Source organism: Pezoporus flaviventris, unplaced genomic scaffold (assembly GCF_033815535.1).
Source record: "Pezoporus flaviventris isolate CSIRO_AGI_PZ_B2104156 unplaced genomic scaffold, CSIRO_AGI_Pfla_v1 ptg000017l, whole genome shotgun sequence".
Classification (NCBI taxonomy): domain Eukaryota; kingdom Metazoa; phylum Chordata; class Aves; order Psittaciformes; family Psittacidae; genus Pezoporus; species Pezoporus flaviventris.
Window position 1 is genome coordinate 1,237,613 of NW_026892565.1, and position 22,390 is coordinate 1,260,002.

General features: G+C 41.7%; 2 protein-coding genes and 1 long non-coding RNA gene across 6 annotated transcripts; 1 reads left to right on the forward strand and 2 right to left on the reverse strand.

Annotated features, from left to right (window-relative positions):
- Positions 1-186: 186 nt before the first annotated feature.
- SIKE1 (suppressor of IKBKE 1) lies at positions 187-5,753 on the reverse strand. 2 transcript variants are annotated; one of them, XM_061454962.1, is made up of 5 exons: positions 5,488-5,753; positions 5,310-5,415; positions 4,226-4,368; positions 1,996-2,109; positions 187-1,616 (listed from the first exon to the last, which is right to left on the reverse strand). In XM_061454962.1, the coding sequence occupies exons 1-5, from the start codon at positions 5,644-5,646 to the stop codon at positions 1,527-1,529; spliced, it is 612 nt and encodes a 203-aa protein (XP_061310946.1). In that variant the 5' UTR covers positions 5,647-5,753; the 3' UTR covers positions 187-1,526. The 2 variants fall into 2 exon arrangements, with proteins under 2 accessions (XP_061310946.1, XP_061310945.1); XM_061454961.1 differs by having other exon boundaries at positions 5,310-5,418.
- Positions 5,754-8,382: 2,629 nt separating this feature from the next.
- Positions 8,383-22,358, reverse strand: LOC133270084 (uncharacterized). Of its 3 annotated transcripts, XR_009743666.1 has the most exons (5): positions 22,309-22,358; positions 21,461-21,622; positions 17,871-17,959; positions 10,354-10,499; positions 8,383-8,587 (listed from the first exon to the last, which is right to left on the reverse strand). It is a non-coding gene; the product is annotated as an uncharacterized LOC133270084 (long non-coding RNA). The 3 variants fall into 3 exon arrangements; XR_009743665.1 differs by lacking the exon at positions 10,354-10,499; XR_009743664.1 differs by lacking the exon at positions 8,383-8,587 and having other exon boundaries at positions 10,186-10,499.
- LOC133270082 (bile acid receptor-like) lies at positions 16,250-22,296 on the forward strand. Its single transcript, XM_061454963.1, has 10 exons — positions 16,250-16,365; positions 17,519-17,887; positions 18,510-18,650; positions 19,233-19,372; positions 19,468-19,572; positions 19,667-19,766; positions 20,679-20,807; positions 21,314-21,433; positions 21,835-21,948; positions 22,058-22,296. Exons 1-10 carry the CDS (start codon positions 16,302-16,304, stop codon positions 22,294-22,296), a joined length of 1,521 nt encoding a protein of 506 aa, XP_061310947.1. The 5' UTR covers positions 16,250-16,301.
- Positions 22,359-22,390: the final 32 nt, after the last annotated feature.

Here is a 22,390-nt window from a genome sequence, read left to right on the forward strand (position 1 = left end):
TGGGGCAGCCACAGCTTCTCTGGACACCCTGTGCCAGCGCCTCGACACATGCATTTCAGATGATGCTAAAACAGATACAATGCAGCACTGTTGGTCATTGTAATATTTCATTCAGATGAGGTAAAAAATAGGGGGCGAACAGTTTGGGTACATGCAGAGCAGACGGATTCACAAAGCACACCACACTTGAGAAAAGACTGTCCACTGGGGTCTTTTATTCCCTCTTCAACAATTTCTAATAGAAACGGATTATATACAAGATTACTCCTGTACAGAAATCCCTTAGATCTACCAAACAACCTTGCTGGATATTCCAAAGTTTTGCAAGAAAATGTCTCTTAATAAGAACAGGAACATAAATCACCTTCTGCATCTATCAAAATTCTCACTGGGGAAAAGTAGCATAAAAAATTAAACTAATATTGGAAACAAGATATTTACTGTTCTTGGAGGATTATTCTTTGACCACAGGTAAGAAAGACGAGTCTTTATATAAAAATGTCATTAAAAACATCACAATACTGATACATTCCTACAATAACACAACTATAACTTCACTCAATACAGGATTATTCTGTCATAACTATGTAACATATGGTACTAGACTTACCTGTCAGGTAACACTAAAAACCTGTCTATATGGTTAGTTTTGGTTCAGTTTTGAGGCAGAATTATACAGTCTTCCTGAAGTCCAAAGCAGTGGGAGGCTGAAGAGCTTTGATGTGAAAGCCCTATGCTTGTGCAGGGTTAGAGCACACGCCTTGAGCTCACAGCCAGCCAGTACACATGTGACTTGGAGCACTGGTAAAGCTGGAACAGGGCTACATGTACAACCAAAATCAATTGGATAAATGTCCTTCAGAAATGCACAGGTGTCAGAAAGAGTTGTCCCCTCTGCTTTTCACCCCTAAAACAAGGTAAAGAATGCTCCTTAGAGGAGTTACTAAAGTGCTCTCTTGGCTATCTGCTGTTCTGTTGACCTGCTTCTAAACAGCTGTCCAAGTAACAGTGTCAACCCAGGCAAATACTGAGTGTCAGCTCTTCAGAGCCAAAGAAAAGCTCTGCACGCCTGCTTTGTGCAGGCAGGGCAAAACGTGTTACTACCATTTGCATCAGGTTTGAACAATCTCTTATTCCTTCTATCAAACAAAATAATCACAACTATATTATCTTCTCTATCTAATGGCAAGGTGGATCTAAGTGCCATCTGCACAGCTGGAATTATTAACTAAAGCTCATTAAAAATACAAACAGGAGAGGAAATAAACTATCACTCAAGAGTACAAATCAAATACTTCATAGTTAAGCATCTGCATGGTGCAATTACTAAGACGGAGCAGCAATGCAAAGCCTTTGACATCAACGGTATGTAATTTCATCAAAATGCAGAGAAAAAAAACCCCACACTTTGAAAGACAGAACAAACATACAAAGAAACACCTGAAAGAACAAACCAAACCCCATCCTTGCAGGGTAGTTTCACAAGTTTCTGAAGTCAAGGTTTGGAGATAAGGTTATTTTGTGACCTAAACTTCACAGTCAGGCAGATCTTCTCTCCCCACCTCAAAAGATTCTTTGCTGATTGACAATAGTTCACGCAGCTCTTTGTTTTCAAGCTGCAAAATCAATATTTTTGCTGAAATAGAAATGAGCTAATTCACAATTAAAGGACAATCATCTTTCAATAGCCCGCTCCTCCACAGGTAAATTAAACTGATTTTGTAACATAAGCATTAAGGCAGTGCTAGCAAGAGAGGAACTACATCATTTACAGCTAATATTTTGCTTCTGGCTACATGTGTGCATGTGTACATGTGCGTAGACATAATATACATAATACAGTCATTAAGAACCTGAAAATTAACAGATCGTGTTTTGCATTTCCTGACCCCCACCCCCAAAGTTTTGATTGCTATAAATCCTTGACACATGCAAGTCCAGAGTGAGTTTAGGCACTCCCAAAGCTCGATCCTTAGTAGTTGTATTTGTTCTTACCTCCAATTGAGCTAGTTTCTCCTGAACTTTAAAGAACTGATCATCATCAACTTGAACAGCTTTTCTCATCACCTCTCCCATCTCACATATTCTGTCTATTTGACTTTCAATTTCCTGAAAGACGTAAAAGCAATATATTCAATATGTTCAGGCAAAAGCAGCAGCAATTTTTCCCTTCTAAATCCATTACTTTCATTTTCTTGATTTTTTATTATTTCCCTGTTTTGAATTTTAATCCTTTCCTCCCAAGCACCTGCAACCCTTTCTAACTGGTATAATATTTAAAGATGAACATGTACCTTTTCATCATGAGTCATTAGTGAAAACAGCGAAGAGAATTACATCAGACAGCAAGATAAAGCATATTTACTTACCAAGAAGGAAATAATTTCAAGTGTGACAGGTACTGGGGGCAACAGATTCAGGTTCATGTGAACAGAGTTTAGTATGCAGCAAATTTCCTATTGCTTTGTTAGAAAAGCCTGACTGAATTAAGAACACCGACCATAAAGGCAAATGAGTTTCATGACTAAGTAACTGTGAAGTAAACAGCTTCATTTCAGCAGGATGCCAAGCAAGGAAAGTAAACCATGTCAGACTAGAGCTTCCTGAGGCAGTCTGTACAGAACACATCTAGACACAGCTCTAATCCTTTGGGAGATGGAATTTGTTGAAGCTCAGCAACACACATATAAAGAGCATTGAAAAGTTCTAAGAGGTACTGATTATGTAGCAACAAATCCTGTTTGGAGAGTGTTCTGTTTCCAAATACAGTATTCAGAGAGGAACTCAAATGTGCAAACACAAAAATGCTGTTAAGTGGCAAGAATCATAGAGTCACAGAGTGGTTTGGGTTGAATGGACCTTAAAGCTCATCCAGTTCCAATCCCCTGCCACGGGCAGGGGCACCTTCCACTAGAGCAGTTTGCTCCAAGCCCTGTCTAAGAACTTGGAATTTCTGAAGCATTTTAACGCAACAAAAATATAAGGTTATCACAAAGCCCTTTGGGGAATACCAGATAAAGTGACAGGACAGAGGCTTTTTCCTCTAAGCATCAGTAGTTATTCTACTGCCTCTGGAAGATAAATATATCACCAGAGCAAAGAATTCAGTTTTAAATTCCATGATTCAGGAAATATGTAAACAGATTAGAGCATCTAAAAGACATCTGGAGGAACAAGAAAACCTTGGATTACTTAATCTGGGAAGAAAGAATTACTTTGTTTTTCCCTAAACGGAAAGATGGTTACAGCAAGAATTTAGCCCTTAAAAAGACATTAAAAGGTTGTTACTGTTCTCCAAGTGCTGGAGAAAAATTCATGGATTTAATCTGAAGTACAGAAGATTTTTCCCCAGTGAAACAAAAGCAATGACAGAGAATAATGATGGAAGCTTTGTATAAATGTTAGGACATGATAAACAGAGCAATTCATGCCCCTAAGCAAGCACTGGAAGCAAGACACTGCTGAGCTAGCTACTTCAGAAGACCTAAGTGACACAAACTAGAGAACAAGTTGCCACGTATCGGTGGAAAACACATGTTAGGCTAGCTCCAATACCGATTAAAACCCCACAAGATATGATATGTCACTAGCTTTAACCAGCTTGCTATTCTCTAATCACATAAAAATGCATCTTAACAAATGCTTAACTGAATTCATAAGCTTAAATGGGGATTTAATGTTATTACTAGATGCCTAAACATAAAATAGGCAGCATTTTTCAGCAGCCACAGCTCAGAGGTCTGAAGTCACTGATGAAGGGGAACTTTTAGGCCACTGAGTATGCAGATTTAAAAACATTTGGGAGTGATGGTCTCTTAAGAATAAAACACACTGCAGCTCACAGAGATTTAGAAGGATCTTCTCCCTCTGTTAAAATTCCTGAACAGTAACAACTCTGATGCCTTTGATTTTATTGTAGAGAATCATGTGCATTACGCTTAACACAGGGAATTTAGGACCTAGTGCATAAAGAATAAGCCTTCACCCCAGCTGCAAAAGGGCTGTGCTTTTCAGTGTCCTCTGTGATAACTGTTACAACCATTAACTGCTGGAAACTCTATCCCTGGAAAAGGAATATAGAAAAAAATACCAGCAAAGAGAGACAGGAGTTTCAGAAAATGTCTTTTGTAGCAGAGATGTTCCCTGGATGGAAAAAAACGTTGTACAAAAGCAAGAGACAGGGAACAGGTGTCTTGAGCCCCCGTCTGACCCCATCCCACCTTACCAAAGAATTAGCCTGGTGAACGTTCAAGGCTGGTTCAGCATCTTCACTTTTTCTCCCTTGCAACAGCTGTAACATCTGCTTTCTGTATTTGCTCATGATAAGCTCCAGTGCATCCTGGTGCTCCTCCAGCGAGATCCACAGCTCTGCAAAGCACTGCATCTCATTGCCACGAACTACAAGCCATTTTCCATAGCCATGTCAGCTGTTGCCGTTTCCCTGTACCAGCTGCTCCCCTCCTTGGTGCTATCCCATCACTCCCCTTCCCAGTGCAGCCCCAGGGCTCGGGCCTGTGGCCATCGGCTGTCTGGAGCCATTAGCAGGCCAAGGGGCCATCTCAACAGCAGTTCCCACTTCCAAGGCATAGAAACACAATCACAGAACAGTTTGAGTTGGAAAGGGCCTTAGGATAATCCCCTTCCAATCCCCTGCCACAAGCAGGGACACCTTCCACAAGGCCATGTGGCCTGAGGCCCTGTCCAACTTGGCCTTGAATGCTGCCAGAGATGGGGCATTCACCACTTCTTTGGGCACCCTGTGCCAGTGCCTCACTACCCTCACAAGGAAGAACTTCCTTATATCTAACCTAAATCTCCCCTGTTTAAGTCTGAACCCATTATCCCTTGTCCTATCACTACAGTCCCTGATGAAGAGTCCCTGTCCAGCATCCTTGCAGTCCCCTTCAGACACTGGGAGCTGCTCTGAGGTCTCCACGCAGCTTCTCCAGGCTGAACAGCCCCAGTGTTCTCAGCCTGGCTCCATACAGGAGGTACTCCAGCCCCTGAGCATCCTCGCGGCCTCCTCTGGACTTGCTCCATGTCCTTGTGTTGAGAACACCAGAACTGCACTCAGTGGGGTCTCACGAGAGCAGAGGGGCAGGATCACCTCCTGCTACCTCCTGGGGCACCCAGCGGCCCTGGCAGAAGGCCGAACAGACGCGCTCCCCGGTCCCCTCGGCAGGCCCCGCCACACATCACACCCCACCAGTCCCCAGCGCACCACCCAACGGCCCCGGGAGCTCCAAACACCCCTTCCCGATCCCCCCCGGGTCCCGGCACATCTCAGCCCCCGGTGCCACCGCACTCACCCCTGTTCTCCCGCTGCAGGTCGCGTATCTGCGTGTTCTCCTGGGACAGGAGCGCGTGAGGCCGCAGCCGGGACAAGTCGGTCCGCTCCGCCGCGGGGCCCTGGCCCTGCTGAAGACACGGCGGTCAGCCCGTGCCGCCCCGCAGCCACCCCACCGCCGCCCGCCACACTGGGCTCACCTTCTCGGCCCACGCCGCGCCCGCCTCTCTCATGGCGGCCACTCGCTGGTGCAGGACGGCGGACTGGTCGATGAGCGACTCGGCCGCGGTGTCGTGCTCCTTCAGCCGCTCCAGCAGCGTTCGCGCGTCCGTAAGGATCTTCTCGATGGTGCAGTTCATGGCGACCGGCTCCTCAGCCCCGCGCCCGCCTCATGACCGGCAGCGCGCGACCCCGCCGCTTCCGCCCCCGGTTAGGCGGCGGGTCCGTGTGTGGGTCCGGGTTCGGGTCCAGGGCCCAGTGCCGGGCCGGACCCTTGACGAGGAGCTCGGGGCCGCCGCGCTCTTTACTGCTGCGGGATGCCTCCCAGGAGGAGGGGGGGCGCTGCAGCGCCATCGGACCCCGGTCGACGCCCGCGATCGTGGCGGCGGAAGCTCAGCCCTGCGCTCACTCCGCCCCAGAGCGCTTGAGGCGCGGGCCATGCGGGCTCCCAGCGGCGGTGCTGCCGGGGGTGCCCGGGCGGAGCGGCTCCGGTTCGCACCAGCGCGATGGGAGAGCAGCGTGCCCAGGCAGCCAAGAAGCCCCAGCATCCTGGCCTGTATCACCACCAGAGTGGCAGCAGAGCCAGGGCAGTGATTGTCTCCCTGCACTGAGCACTGGTGAGGCCGCACCTCGAATCCTGTGTTCAGCTCTGGGCCCCTCACTTCAAGAGAGACATTGAGGTGCTGGAGCGGGGCCAGAGAAGGGCAACGGAGCTGGTGCAGGGCCTGGAGCACAAGTGTGATGGGGAAGGGCTGAAGGACCTGGGGGATTCAGTCTGGAGAAGAGAAGGCTCGGGGGACCTGATCGCTGCCTACAACTGCCTGACAGAAGGATGGAGCCAGGAGGGGCTGGGCTCTGCTCCCAAGGAACAAGGGATGGGACAAGAGGAAACGGCCTCAAGGTGCACCAGGGGATGTTTAGGCTGGATATTAGGAACAGTTTCTTCCCCAGAGGGTGCTCAGGCATTGGAACAGGCTGCCCAGGCAGCACTGGAGTCACCATCCCTGCAAGTGTTCACACACCGTGGAGACGAGGCCATTAAGTGCCATGGGTTAGTGGTGGCCTTGGCAGTGCTGGGGAATGGTTGGACTGGATGAGCTTAAAGGGCTTTTCCAACCTGGTTGATTCTGTGATTCTGTGTCCCTGACCCAGGGTGCTGTTATCTTCTCCACTCCTGCCTTAGACAGCGCATGATAAACCTGGGCTGAGGGCTGCTGGGCTGTCTGCTTATCTTATGCTCCCATGTGCCCCTCTTCACTGCAAACATCCTCCACTCCAGCTAAAATAACAAGCTGTGCAATGCTGACTTGCTCCTTTGGTATTTATTTGCTAACTAAAGCTACTGTCCGTGATCTGTGATGTCCTTGATGTTTGGAGTAACTTTGAGCCACAAAGCTCCTTTATTTTATATCACCAACTTTATCAATCATGTTTTCAACAATAAGGTTCCCATGGCACTCCCTTTGACTTAAGTCAAAGACTCACAAGACTCACTCAGACACACAAGAAAAAACTAGGATGCTGTCGTGGTTTATCAGATGAAGGTTTCTGTGGGATCCCAGACATCACCAAGCCCGGTGCAGAAGTGCTGAGTAAGACAATTTTATATAAGCAACAATGTCAAAACATTCCTACAGTCCAGAAGAGGACAGAGTAAGCATCTGCATTTGGAGTGTTTCATCAGAATCAGATTAGTAAGTGAAGTAGGATATAGATTTTGCAAATGCGGGAAGTGTAATGCTCCTTTATAGTAAACTGCATGAACTAAATGTCCAGACCATGCTTTACACCATGTGTTACCTTCTGGGCCTTCCTTATTTTTCTTCTTGTTAGAGAATACTACAAAGTTAAGACAACATGTTACGAGAATTCCTTTTTTGTAACAGGTAATTCACAAACATTTGGAAAAACAACAAATATCAACTGCTAGTTCCAACCCCTGCCATGGGGGTTGGAACTAGGCCAGGTTGCTCAAAAGCCCTGGTGAAGGATCATTACACCTCAGCAGAAGCTGCATGTGGATTGTATGTCTGAATCTCTGGCCTGGCCCTTGCCTTTATACTCCTGATTTAATAAACGCTTCTCCCTGGCTTTAGAGATGACATCCTGGCCTTCCATGCCAAGTAGAGACAAGCAAAGGAGACAAGGGGCAGCGCTGCTCTATCAGACTTTTCAGTTCAGGACCAGTGTAGTCCCTTTCTGGGATTCAGGCTCTTTGAAATAAAATTGTAGAATGAGAATCAGTTAAGTCTACTATACTACGGCCACAAAGCACTAAGTCTTGTGTTCTCACTCTGGGATGCAGCTCATCCCCTCTCCAGCAGATCTTTTGACACAGAATCATTTGTTCAGCTTCCATGGGACAGTAGAATAAGTTAGTGTGGCGCCAGGACACCGACTGATCCCAGTAGGACAAAGCTCCTTGATTTAAATGCTGGGAATGTTTGTCACCAGATGTTCTAGTACGGAGCAAGAGAGCTTAAATCAACGGATGAGCTTTTTCTGAGTAGTGGTGTCTTATAATTCCTTTGGCTTATCACATCCATTCTGTATAAACTAAAGAGAATGTATAAATTTGGCCTCTCAAACTTTTTAGTGTTTAACTTCAATTCGATTAAACACTTATGTATGTGTACAAAGTGAAAAATGAGGGTACGAGAGGTTAATGTTTTAATGCTTTTAATAACTCTTAACCACATGGCTGTATTTTGTCAAACAGAACATGGATTTGTTCTAGCAGGAACAAAGCATGTTGAGGCTCTCCAAAACAGCATGAAAACCATTTCTAGGCCATCTTTGAAAAATAATTTATGATTTTTATGTTTTAATTTTATAAGTAGTATTTATAGTATTTCTGTGATGGAATAAACAGGTTCTTGCTCACAGTAGGAAAGTAGAAAGGAAACCTAGCCAGACCTGGAACAGGTTCGGGCATCAGTACAGAGGATGTGAATGTGCACCAGGTGATGCCCGTAACTTACCGAGGAACTGGAGGTGGAGTAAATTGTGGATGATAATGCCCAGAGGAATTGATGGGCTGAAAATGGCAACATCTGCAACAGACCAAGTGGCATCTAAATGCTGGAAATAGATAAAAGAATAAAGGGCAAATTTCTAGGATAATTCTTGGGTTTCAGGTAAAATCATATTAATCCTAAGTGTGGTCAGCACAGTTTGAGAACTTGTGGCTAAGTCTCTGACAGGTCTCACACCATCGTTCTGCAGACACCGGCTTCTTTCATGTCCACTACAAGTCCTTCCTTGAAAAACTTGGTGTCTAACAGCCAAACATATCATCAGCTCCAGTTTGTTTGCAAAGGCCTCTCTCACACCACTCCCCCAACACTTCTTACTGCTGGCTTTTAGAATCTGGTGCTGGTGTTAACACAACCATCAGCTACTGTTACAGTGTCACTGATATTGTCCTCCACAAAATCTGCAGCACATTAGGCCAAGTGAATCCTCCTCTTGTACTTCCCATCCTGTACTTCCAGGTGGATTACTGCTGCATAAACCCGGAGTTCATCTGTGACAAAAACTATTACCCAGAAACTCAGTCTTATTGTTCATCTCAATTATCCTGCTTTGATAAATCTTGAAGAGTCACCCACTGCATCACAGCACTCACGTTTATGAGTCTAATATTCTTTTTACTATCAAAACAAATGTCCTTAAGATGAAATCCAGGCTAGAAAAATGGGAAAACATTATCGCTGATAAATTGATATATCCAGCTTTTTAAATCTCTCAGCAGCAAGACTCCACTGCTGATAAAATGCTGACCAAGGGATTCCACAATAATTATTCTGGAATGCTTAATACATAATGTCAAGATATTCTGCTTTTTGGAAATGAGGTTCAGAATTTATCTTCTCTTTGCTGTACCTACAGATTCTCAGAACATGTGATCCAACAACTGAACCCACCATGTTCAACAGGTACACATCCCATTAAAATAAATCTTTCTCTTGTTAAAGCCAGGAATGCACACCAACATGCAGAAGTGCTAAGTCAGGAGGCTTTGTGCCTTCTCTCACCCAGGGTTTAGGTTCATCCATGCCATGAAGAACATCCCAACAGTGCCAGAACCACCGCACCTTTTGAAGATTAATAAATAATCCAGAAGAGGGTGAACAAAAGTTTGCAGGTTTTCCATGAGCTCCTTAATAGATTGTAAGTGCATGTGGCTCTTGGACTACTTTTTCATGCTATCTATTTGTCTACCAGTCTATTTTATGCCTCTGAAACATTTCTCTAAAACAAAAATAGGTAAAGGAACATTTTAGAACCTCAGCTGTTTCGTTAAAGCTCAACTTTCTTTAATATTGTTCCGAAAGTTTACTAACTTAATCCCCGGATGATAGGATATAATCTGTATTTCAATATAACCTTTAACTCACATATAACAACAATGTTGTTATTTGCAATTAGCAAATAGTTTTCCAAAGGCTCCCAGTTTAGTATTTGACTCTCGCTTTCATCATTTAATGATTTACAGTAATGAGCTGGAACATCAGGATTTTGTACTGAAATGGCCAAAATAGTTGTCCAGGCATCGTTGCCCTCCTGTGACAGAACTCAGATGTTTTTGTGGAGAGTTAGCCAAAAGCAATATACAATGCCATGGCTTCTGTTTCATTCTTACTGACAAACAACAACAAAGTGACTGTCAGGACTGGTAGTCAGAGCCTCAGGAGCTTCTGAAGGGCTGTTACTTTGTTGAGATTGTGCCCTTTGTTTAAGTTTTGTTTGACAAGTGCTTTATAAATGAGCAGAAGAGGTGGTTTATGTTTCATTAATGAGGCTGATAGTGGTTAATTACTGAAGTTATGTAAACAATCCAATACCAGATGAAGCCAAGCAGGTCAGTTATGTAGAGAAGCTCCAGCTGGAGTAGATATGACTTCCTTTAACCAGTTCTTTGTGTGACTGTAGTGGGCTTTCAGGTCTCCCGTTTTTATTGTCACACAAACTTTCGAATAGGAGAAGGGGCCTGTTAAAATAATATAAATGTATGTATTTAACGTGGATCAGTAACTTGGTGTGAATCACTGCATGACTGGACAGCATGTGGGTTGGAGCAAATGCCCACAGGCTAATGCTTAATGTGGCACTGCACTTGATTTCTACTATGACTAAGTTTTAGGTTCCTATATTCTTATTTTAGAAATTGAATTTATTCTGAATCCACTAGGGTTTATTATACGGACAGAAGGGGGATTAGTTACCTTCTAAAAACCTGAGCTTCAGACTTGAGTTTCCTGAAGGCAATAGGCTTTAAATGCCCGTGTCCCTCAGGCACATTTGACCAGCTTACCAATAAGGTATCATATCAGAAAAGGTACTAAAAAAAAGTCAGTAGTATTAAAAGGTAAAGGAAATAGTTCACAAACCCCTGCTTGTTTTTCCAACTTTCATGGGAAAGGCTGAAAAACTGGATGAAAAGCCAGTGGTGTATGTGAAAGACACTGCTGCAAAAGAAATCCGAGTTCTAACAATTGTAACGTCTTCACTGTTACTACTGAAGTTTTTGTGATGTCTTAGTAAATTGCTGTATAAGGCTGCTTTTACCAGAAAGACAAATGCTGATCATAATGAAACTTAAAAGCTCATTATCTTTGTCTGTACTGTGTAAACAGTACATTCCAGCCCTCTGTCACCACATATCATCAATGTCGGGCATTTGAAAGCTCAAAAAGCCCTGTAAGATGCTCAAACAACACCCATGAGTCAATCTTTTTTGATCCTGAAAGTGAGACTCAACCATTCACCTCCAAAGACTAGGAGATTCCTAAATGGTGACAGACTGTGTGGAAATCAGTAGCATGCTCTTCTCTGGAGCCTATGGAATACAAATGTAACTCTGAAGGGTAATATTAGCTTGCTATGCCATGAAAACCTATTGTCCCTAAAGACTATTTTAAGTGACTTTGCAGTAAGATAACCAACATGGACTGAGTTTTTCCCTTTGACACCTAATTCCATGAAGTCTACAACACACCCAGGTTTTCCTAATATAAATCAAGAATTGTTCTTCCACAGAAGAAAAGTGACACCCTTCTGGAAGTAGTATGTTTGCATCTAACCTTCCGTACATCATGTTGGGGAGCAAGCGTAATGACATGATACCTAACAAGAAAATGCCCTACCAAAGATCACATACTTTATCTAGGAAATGAGCAAAACCTCAGATCATAATGATTCATGTATGAGAAATTATTAAGAATGGAAATACTTGGGGGTTTAAGAATGAAATTTTGCAGAAGTAGCAGCAACAGAAGTTGCTAACAGTTGTGGTCTGTTATGGGAGCACATGAGCCTTGTGCTGACTGCATCAGCTCAGGTGTGTCAGAATTAGAATAGGGAGAACCAGGTGAGTGGTTTGTGTTTGGAGATCCTGACTTCATCAGTGTTTCCAAAATCAAATAATACTGCTGCAGTATTTCTCTGCCCAGGAAAGGAACATTATCCATTTACACAGAGACATGGCAATCTTAAACAAGCAAAATGGGAGAATTTAGAATTCTACCAAGAATATTTAGTAAGTGGACACAGAGAACTCTGGGAAGCAGTGACGTGAGGGTCCCATGGCCTCTGTCCCTGATGACCCAGTTATTATTTGATTTATGTGGACTTGCAGCTGCCCTTGCTGCGACCCCAGGAAAGGCTGTGTGGGAAGTTTGTGTCTCTGAGTGCAGCATTGCTCTGCGCAGTGTCTGGAGCCTTGTGTATGCTCAGAAACTGATAAATACGGAAAAGGCCCTGTTTGCTCCAGCTGGACTCAGACTCAGAGCAGCGCTGCAGCTCCACGGACTCAGCTCTGGGAGCCAGAAATTCTGCAACTACCGTGAGTATTTCATGTACTTCCCTGACTGCTCTGGGATTATAAATTGTTGCTCTGGCCATAAATCAATTTGCCATGTGAAAATATTTCAAGCATTGGGCTTTTTTCTTCTTTTTCCTTCCTTTTTTCCCCCTTTAAACATCTGACTAAATGAAAATAGAAGAGGCTTTTAAATTTGGCATCCTACTGACAAGAATTTGTTCCAGCAGTTCTTCATTTGACATCCAGAGTGAAGTAAAATGACTTTTAAATTCCATTATCTGTTTCCCTTCCCCAAAGTACCTGGAAAACACTAAGTTCCAAACAACCTCTAACCTCTTATTTTACAATATATAAAGATGATACCTTTGAAATAATTGTTCATGGGGTAGCAATTCCAAAGGACAATAAGATAATTCCAACACAGTCCATTAGTGAAATAAGTCAATTCCTATTATGGTGATTATATGACAAGGAAAAGTGGGATTTCTTCAAACAGCAGCTTTGGGGAGCTTCTTGGAACATTAAAACTGGGAGAAACAGATATAATCTTAATAATGTATGTAAGCTGCATACAGGATGAATCAAGTGATCCTACAACTTATGCTGTGAAAGAATTCTTTAATGACAGTAATCAGTGATTGCTGAATTGCTTGAGTGAAACTGAATAGCTCATCCGGGAGCAAGCATATTGACACCAACTGTGCTCAGTTATCATTTGTTTCAGGTTTTGGTTTAAATTTCACAAATGAAAAAACTAAGTTATGCTTTCCAGAAGCAAAAAGAGTGCAGCGATTTAACACCGAGACTGAAACATGCTATCTGGCTCCAGTGCATGATTAGTAATGTACCACAAGGTGTGTTAAATAAATGTTGGAGACCTTCAGCTTGAGTTCCTAAAATTCCCAGTAAACAAGAAATTTCCCTATGACTCAACTGTCAAAATATTTACTATAACAGTTGAAGTACTGTCAATACATACCTCTTAAAAGACGCCCCAGAGCCTCTTCTACAAGTAGATTTTGCATGTTAACAAATTTGATAAGTTAATATGTTACTTTATAATACTGTATTTTAGAGCAATAGAAATAGTAAAAACATCTTTCACCATAAATAAAAATGGATACATGTACTGTACGTTCCAGTCTGAACGTGTACATTCTGTTAAGTGTCTGCTTTGTCATTCTATATTACTTTTATTGATTATTGGGTTTTGTTTTGTTTTCTTTACTGGCTTCCATCTTCTTTGATAAACTGAGAAGTCATTAGGGCAGGACTAAGAACTGAATGTTGGTGAATTTCTGTATTAGACAGGTAATCAACCCTTTGAATCAACATCCACTCCAGTTTATATTGAACATTAGTAGTTCAGAAGACTGATTATTGTCAAAACTAAACTTGGAAAAGTGGAACATTTTCAAACGTGCTTAAGCAACCTACAGCCTAGGACTCATCGTCTGGGAAAAAAGGGAAAAAACCCATAACTCCACTTACACACTTACAGAGACTTTTAAAATTGAAACCAAACAGATATGACACACTCCCCATCAGGATTTCACACATGAAAATACCGAGCTGAAATAGCATCTCGGGAGTAACTGAAAAGAAGGAAAAGCAGGGAATAGCTTTTACGCAGATGACATTTTCTTTCAGGTCAGTATGTCTGGCTGAAGATTAAAGACTTTAATCCTCTGTTACTACTTGTAATTTTATGAAACAAGTTACTAAAATCTTTTGGTTTCAGTTCTTTTTAAGCTAAAGACCTTTATGAACCTTCTCTTCAATTACAGAATCATAAGGATTGCAAAGGATCATCTAGTTCCAACCCCCAAACATATTTCTTTCTTTTTGCTTCCTTTTTAAAGCACACTTACACAAAACATATAGCTGTATTTTGAGTTAACAGAAAAAATGAGCACAAAATATTTTGGTTTGGAAATAGCATGACTGTAACTGCCCTAAGCCCCCAGAGCTCTCTGCCAACTTCACTTCAACTTTGTCCAAGTGATTATGTTTTGAAAATTACAATCAGGCACGTACTACATTCTGTCCAGGATTCCCACAGCCTTCAGTGTGGAGCTGAGCTCTGTGTGCGTGCAGAATTTACTTGCCTACATGGCAAAGGATTACTGAACATATGTGTGGGCTGAAGAAGTGTCCTTTAGGTCACTGTTCACTCCTATGAGGTGAGAGAGATTAGGGACAGCTACTGAGCTTCTGTTCCTTCAGCAGCTTCTCAAGTTTGGAGGAGGTTTCCCTACTGCTAATAGACTCACACAAAAGGCGAGGCAAAGGTTGCAACACATGACTACAACAGTCAATCTTAGAAATAAACAAAACTTATCCTGTCCTAGAAAATTAAGTTCCTACTTTACACATCTTAATCTGATCTTTATTTTTTTGTTTTAAAAAGCCCAATGCAATTTTATATCAGGAAAACAAATTTGTTAACAGTGAATTCTAGAGTGTCAGAAAATGAAACAGTGGCATTCTTATGCAAGCATGACCATTACTCTTGTTTCAGGACAGTATAGCATTCTTCAAATAACTACTGGATTTACTATTAATACTGCTATAACGTTCTCTTAATTTAAGAATTTTAATTTATGAAGTCTTGTTCTAAGCTGTGAATTCTGTGGTTGCAACTGATAACTTTTGTTAGCCAGAAAAAATCGGTAAGAAGGTCTAAATCCTCAAATCTGTTCCTAATACAATATTGAAGTTGAGGGAACTTTGCCTAATCAAAGTCTGCTTCCAAGATTTAGAATATTTTATCAAAACACCACCTTGTGTTTGGCCATATGTACTTCATACTTCCAATATAATACTTTTCAGACTGGATTGGTGTCATTTTATATTAGCTTCTATATCTTCTTCTATTATCTTTATTTAAAGAACTACTGGATCCCAGAAGCATGTTTCTTAAGCAAATACACATTTTTGGGGAAAAATGTAGACTTTGCCCAGGCCAAACTGATCTAACTGATAAGGACCTCATGATTCAGTGAGTCACTTCTTTCTCAAACAAATATTTACTAACAGAGATAACAAAAAACCCCCCAGCATTCCAGCCTCACTGCATCTTTTCACCTTCTGCTAACAACATGAACAGAAAGTGTTCAGTTCCAGAGATCAGTCCAGATTGAGGGGAAGGGGTGTGTGTCTTTCAAGAAGTACACTTCCTTACAGTGAAAGTCAAAGCATCCAAGTGTAGCCCAGGCTCCTTCACTAACCAAGGGGAAGAGAAAAGCTCTCTAGAGGGTAATACATCCTATAGGAAATTGATGTGTTTTGGTCTTCACAGGATGCTTTTTACTTTTTAAGGAATACAGGCTCTTAAATGTAAATCAGGCAGTGCTTAAATGAGGCAAAGCTGACTTTTACTGCATAAAAGAGTATTTATGTGAGGAAGAAGATATTCTATTCTGGCCTTTCCAGGCTGTTTTCTTCTATTTACTTCAGGTTTGACGAAGAAGTGAATGAAGCAAATTCACTAAAAGCCCATGTTTGTGAAGAAACAGAACATCCACCACATCCACATCAGTGCAAATGCCTGAACTCATTCTGGAAGCAAGTTTTCTCTATCCAGCAAAGCTCCTTCTAATCTCTTCCTGAACTAGAAAATTTACCAATGATCAGTCTGATTCCTCCACATGGTTTTGTGTAAAATTCAGAGCAAAACAGTTCTAACTATAACTTGCACATTTAGGAATGTTCTCTATTCTGAATCTGTACTGTTAGGAAAAGGAAATATTTTGCAACCTCTTTGAAAGTATTATGTGACTTCACAGATTTTCTTATGATCTGAAAATGTTCCATATTCTGGAGTTTTCTGGGTTTAGCTCTGTAGCTAACCCTATCCAGCAGTTCTTTCTCGCACGATTATTTCTCTTACTTTTCCATTTCTCTAGGTTGCCCTCTGAAAGTCTATGACATAGCAAGTGAAAGAAACAGCACAGCTGGGAGCAGAACATGGCAAATACATTTGTCACTGTACCGGATGGGTATTGCCTGCCTGAGCCCATCCAGTATTATGGTGAGTAAAAGCAAAACTTCCGTATTATGAAAAAGCAGTATAGAAAATGAACATCTGTGGGAATGCCTATTATTTTCTTCATTTTAGTTTGTCTTTACAAGCTCTTAAAAACTACACGTTTGTCTATCAAGCTCACACTGAAATTGAAAAGTATTAGCATGTGCTCAGACAGATTTGGTACACAACACAATCATGCTGACTGATCATTCCACATAAACATTACTGCTGCTGTCTCCCTTTGACTTGCATGAAGAAGATAGAAGGTTTATTGCAGTATTCCAGACACATTATAAATAGATAATGGTTATTCTATATCTTATATAATTGCAATAACTAATTTGATTATGGAAGAGGAAAAATAGTACCCAAAGCCCATTAAAAAAACCCTCCAGACTGCTTAAAAAACAAACCAAAACCAACCCCAAATAAACCCACAACAAACTTCCAATTTGTATTTACAGAGATTTACAATTCCAAAGGAAGACTGAAATATGATGCATGTTGCACAAGCTTTCTTCTGTATAGCTGTGTGTATTTAAGGAAGGGTGGATAAAATTATCAACAGAAAGGCAGGAAGAAGCACTCTTCATAATTCTGTACCTATATTTTGCCAAGATAAAACTTAATTGTAAGGGATTATAAGTGGAAAAATGCTAAATAAAGCAAGCCTCTGCTTTTCACTCAACTGAATTTCAACTTTAAGTCTCCTGTCATATTAATTTTAACCCCTCTAATTTCTGGACCATGCTGCTCAGACTCTTGTGCAACACTTCCAGAATTACGCATGATATACGTATCTGTAACAAACACTTCACTTGCTTATGGGAAATATTCTGTAATGTGGCCAACTAATAAAAACAACCATTAATACCATCAGTTGACAAGTGGTAATTATGTCCTAGTAAGAATCTACTGGCACCCACATGACATGGCCCAAACTGTTACCAAGCCATTTCTACTACATCTAACATTCTAGTTAAAAACGTTACGGGTAGCACATTTAAAACGAAATTATCAGACTCTTCTTCTGAAAATGTGTTCCTCTATAATTTGTTATTAAATTTTTAATCTATAAAACATTTTAAGACTTTTAAGTAGCTGATGTAGACATAGTTTAGTTTTTTATTTCATTTCCAATTTCTTCTGTATCTAGATGTTCTGCCAGAGCACATCAACTATCAGCTGCAAGACACTGATTTTCAGACTACTCCTTATTGCCAATACTCAACAGCTCAAATTCCTCCTCCAGTATTACAGTCCCAACCTTCCCACTCCCAGTACAGCATGTACAGCCTGGACTCTCAGTACAGTGATGGGCAGTGTGTCATCAGCAGCTGTGAATTAAGCAAACCCCCTTTCATAGCATCCCATATGGATGATGGATGTGGATACCAAGCATTAAAACGGCCAAGATTAAACCACTCTTCTTTCAGCATGAAGGGACAGGAGGAGCTGTGTGTGGTGTGTGGTGACAAGGCCTCAGGCTATCACTACAATGCACTTACCTGTGAAGGCTGCAAAGGTAAGAAGAAAACAGGCTGATCTGTATCTTAGGCAGGACCCTGGGCCCACAGTGCTCAACAGTGTTCCACATCTGTGATTTAAATGAACAGATTTTCATTGTTTTTTAAGCTGGTGTTTCTACAGAGGATTTTAATTTACCAAAGAAACCTTTTATCTAAGATGCTTACTCCAGATTCCCATTTTATACCATTTTTTGAAAAAATGCTTTCACAGTGTCTGTTTAATAGGAGCATTTCATTTTTGCATTGATTGTTCACTAGAATAGTGTCAGTTTAAGCAGCCGCTGATTTTCTGATGCCCATTTATTGTAGATTTATGTCAGTGTTACTAACTTTACTTATTTTTAAAATGAAATAAACCCAAGTAATAATTACTTGCTACTGATTTTAACTTGCTATGTGGGGGCTGTCTTAACCAGGTAAGGAACACAGCAATTAATATTCACCAGAAAGTACAAGACATAACTGTGTCGCTAAAAAAGCAAATGTCAAATCAAGGTAATGTTTCCATTGTAAAATAAACAAACAAAACCCCAAAAAGCATTTACTTCTTTAACTCATTATGAGATGAAGCTCCTTAGAGATAAATTCGTTCAGTCATAACCCGATCCTTGTCTGCAGGCTTCTTTCGACGCAGCATAACCAAAAATGCAGTGTATCGATGCAAGAATGGTGGTCACTGTGAAATGGACATGTACATGCGAAGGAAGTGTCAGGAATGTCGCCTGAAGAAGTGTAAAGCTGTGGGAATGCTAGCAGAATGTAAGTGCTCCTTCCAAGCTGGCTCCTTTACTCATCAACTCCATAAAACCTTTTCCAAAGCAAATCCCTTTTCCTCATCAAAGCTAAATGGTGTTGTTCTAAAACTCATTTAGCTGTAGGAAGATTGAACTTTGGAGTCTGTGGCACCTGTAGCATCTTTATTTGCAGAAACCACCAGTGCTCGAGAAGTATCTCCTTAAGTTAAGAGGCTATTCAAAGACATTACAAGAAAGCACTAACCAGAGACAGCTAAATACCCTGAACCTTGACAGGGCAGTAGGAAGCCTATCAGATGTGCTTTTGTGCTTAGAAGTTATTATTATAGTCTTCATGAAAAATTCTTATGTTTTATCACAGAGCCACAAGCAAGAAACCTGCAAACATTCAGGCCTTTGGAGGATACTAAACACTAAGTCATTTAATGAATAACACGTTGCCATATTCTCTAGCAAGCATAGTTAGTTCCTTATAGGTGACTGCTTCTGTGATGAAAGACTTGTGTTAGCTCCATTAATAAGTGATTATTTCAAATTGTAATTATTTGAAAATACACATATTGACACACACTTCCATGCCTCACAGGTTTGCTGACTGAAGTACAGTGCAAGTCAAAGCGGCTCAGAAAGAATTTCAAACAGAAGAGCAGTTTTCTTTACAATATAAAGCTGGAAGATGAGGGGCTGAATAGTAGACATGTATCATCTACAACAAGATCTGGAAAAGTGGGATATTTTTCTATTTAAAAGATCTCTTTTTATCATTTATTTTTGCCTCAAGTCATTATCACCTCATTGGTTTATATTTTTTTTTTTAACAGATCCCAGAGAAGATGGAACTTACTCCAAGGGAGCATCAGCTTCTGGACCACATCGTAGCAGCACACCAAAAATACACAATTCCCCTGGAGGAAGCAAAGAAGTTTGTATGTACACAGAACAATCAACCTGTGTTGCTAAGTTGTTATCCTAAGCACTGCACCCTGGTTATATCAGATGTCTAAATGCTCTTTCATGCAGCTGCAGGAAACTGCAAGTCCTGAGGAAAGTTTTCTCTATCTCTCCGAGACAGCAGTCATCCATGTACAAGTGCTAGTGGATTTCACAAAAAGACTTCCAGGCAAGTTTCTTCCTTTGGGAAATATTGCAGAACAGTGTGACTCCTTTTCTTCCCAAGAGACAGGAACTATACAGATGGCATGAATCCGAGAATACCACAGGCTTTAAGAAAACTCTCATTCCACTGACCAGTTTTTCTTCCAAATCTAATGATCAGGGTTACCATTTACTTGTCAGAAGGACACATTAGAAGGATTCACTTCAAAAGCTTGCTAGGATTAGATTTTTCTTTTTCTGACATGGAGACATTTTCCGAAAGTACATGGACTTCAAACTACCATCCTGAGTGAATTACTATTTCAACACATTCTGAAATCCAGTTCAGTTTGCAATTTATCATAATCAAAGAAAAAACCAGATGTTCCTTCAAAGGAAAACACAGCACAGGAGGGACTAAGCAGCTCCTATTCGTATTTTCCTTTAATAAAGGACAAGGGAACATGCAATTAAATTTCAGTGTGAAGTTGACAAACATTTGGCTGGGAGGGTGATAATTCTTTCACTACTCTAGGTTGTAAAACTTACTGAGAAAAGCCAATCAGCATGTCTAAAGCAGATATTTGATGTAATTTCGCACTACTGTGGAACAGATCTGAAAGAACAGATAAGCTCTTTTCCTACCCTGCTTTGATCAGGACAAACAAAAGAATCAATAAAGTTCCTTTACTCTTGAATTCTAAGTGCAGACAATAAGCTTGTCAAAAGATGAACGTAATTTTTTAAAAGATCAGATACTAATGAATAAGAAGTATAAATATCCACAATCACTAAGTGATGTTGCAAATTTAAAAGGTACTAGGTGTAAGCACACGTGAAGAACTTCTTCCTTATATCTAACCAGCTATTAAGAAGAAATTTTGCTTAAAGGCAGCCACAGGCTTCCTTGATTCTTAACATGTATCTTTCGCTGCAGGATTTGAAAGTTTAGCTAGTGAAGATCAGATTGCGCTGCTAAAAGGGTCAACAGTTGAGGCGATGTTTTTGCGTTCAGCCCAAATATACAACCAAAGAATCAGTGAATGCCAACCATCAACAAGTGAAAGTAAGTTTGACTGACAAGCTTTGTACTAACACCGGGAGGAGGTGCTGCCAATTTGAAACAACTTCCATTCATTTTAACTGACTGAAATAATTTCCTATTCAACTGTACTGGTACTTAACAATAGTGCCAGTTATGCTTATGTACCTTCTATTGGCTTTTTATCCCCAAAGATCAGTAAAATAAAATAAAAATCAACTGAATCTCTGTTTCCCTCCCATTAGTTACAAATAAAGAGCAACATTTTTGAGTGCTAGCACAAGTTGTTGGGTGGATGGATGATATTAGCTATATTAATGATGTATTAGATGCTGTGTCAAGAGACTTTGACCAACAGTAATGCAACCAATGAACTTAGTGCTGGATAATAAAAAGAACAATTTTTTTTCTGCCTGTATGCTTCTGGGACAAGTTCACACATTTTTGTGTATATATTTGAAAAGCCGATGCAGAAATACATTTACAGTCACATTAAACTTATCTGGGAGCTGTCACCTGTCTTGTTCCAGGTCACGTAAGGCTTTCTGATCATGCAACATACTGTCACATTCAAAACCTTGATAGAAACAACATTTACTCCACGGAAATGTCTCACAGTGAAGAGAGTCCAACTTCCACTACTACCACAGGTAATGAAGGTCTCAGAATCAAAATACCTGGGAGTCTTACTCTGCTGGCCCTGTTCTCAGTCATACGGAGCAATAGTTGGTGTGGCCACTGCTCATTCTCTTCTCCTCTTCCTCTCCATTCCCTCAAGATGCTGTTACACGGACAGGCACTACATCCTCGTGGAAGGCAGAGGTTCATTTGCTTACATCCTAAGATAAAGCCTTGAGCTGTATATATCAAAAGCTGCACAACTGCAATACAACTTCTGTTACTACTTTAGGAATCAACATTGTTTTCACCACGTTTGCTGACGATTTCATGCAATAGAACAGCCTGGAGCCTTAGATTAGGGCAAAGACCATTCATAACAGCAGTGCCTGTTTCTGCATGGAAGTAACATTCTGGTTATTTTATTTATCAGGTATAACCGAGGAGTTTATTACCGCGCTGTTTTACTTCTACAGAAGCATGGGTGACCTGAAAGTGACCGAGACCGAATATGCCCTGCTCGTAGCAACGACGGTGTTCTTTTCAGGTAATGCGAGCTTTGGCTCGTCCCGGGCGCTGCCCGCCCTCACCCACCGAGCCCCCGGGTGCGGAACCGCACCGCTCCCGCTCACTGCTCTCTCGCCGCGCTCTCACAGACCGCCCGCTCCTGAGGAACAAGCGCCACGTCGAAGAGCTGCAGGAGCCGCTCCTGGGCCTCCTCTACAAGTACTCCAAGATCCATCATCCCGAGGACCCCCAGCATTTCGCCCGCCTGATCGGCCGCCTCACAGAACTACGCACCCTCAACCACACCCACGCGGAGGTGCTGGTGACGCGGAGAACCAGGGACCCGCGGCTGACCCCGCTGCTCTGCGAGGTCTGGGACCTGCACTAGGCGAGCCCGTACGGGACCCGCGCCGCTCCCCTCAGGATCGCTCCTCACGGGCACTGCTCTGCCTGGAGCCGCCTCACCGGCCCGGGCGCGCGCC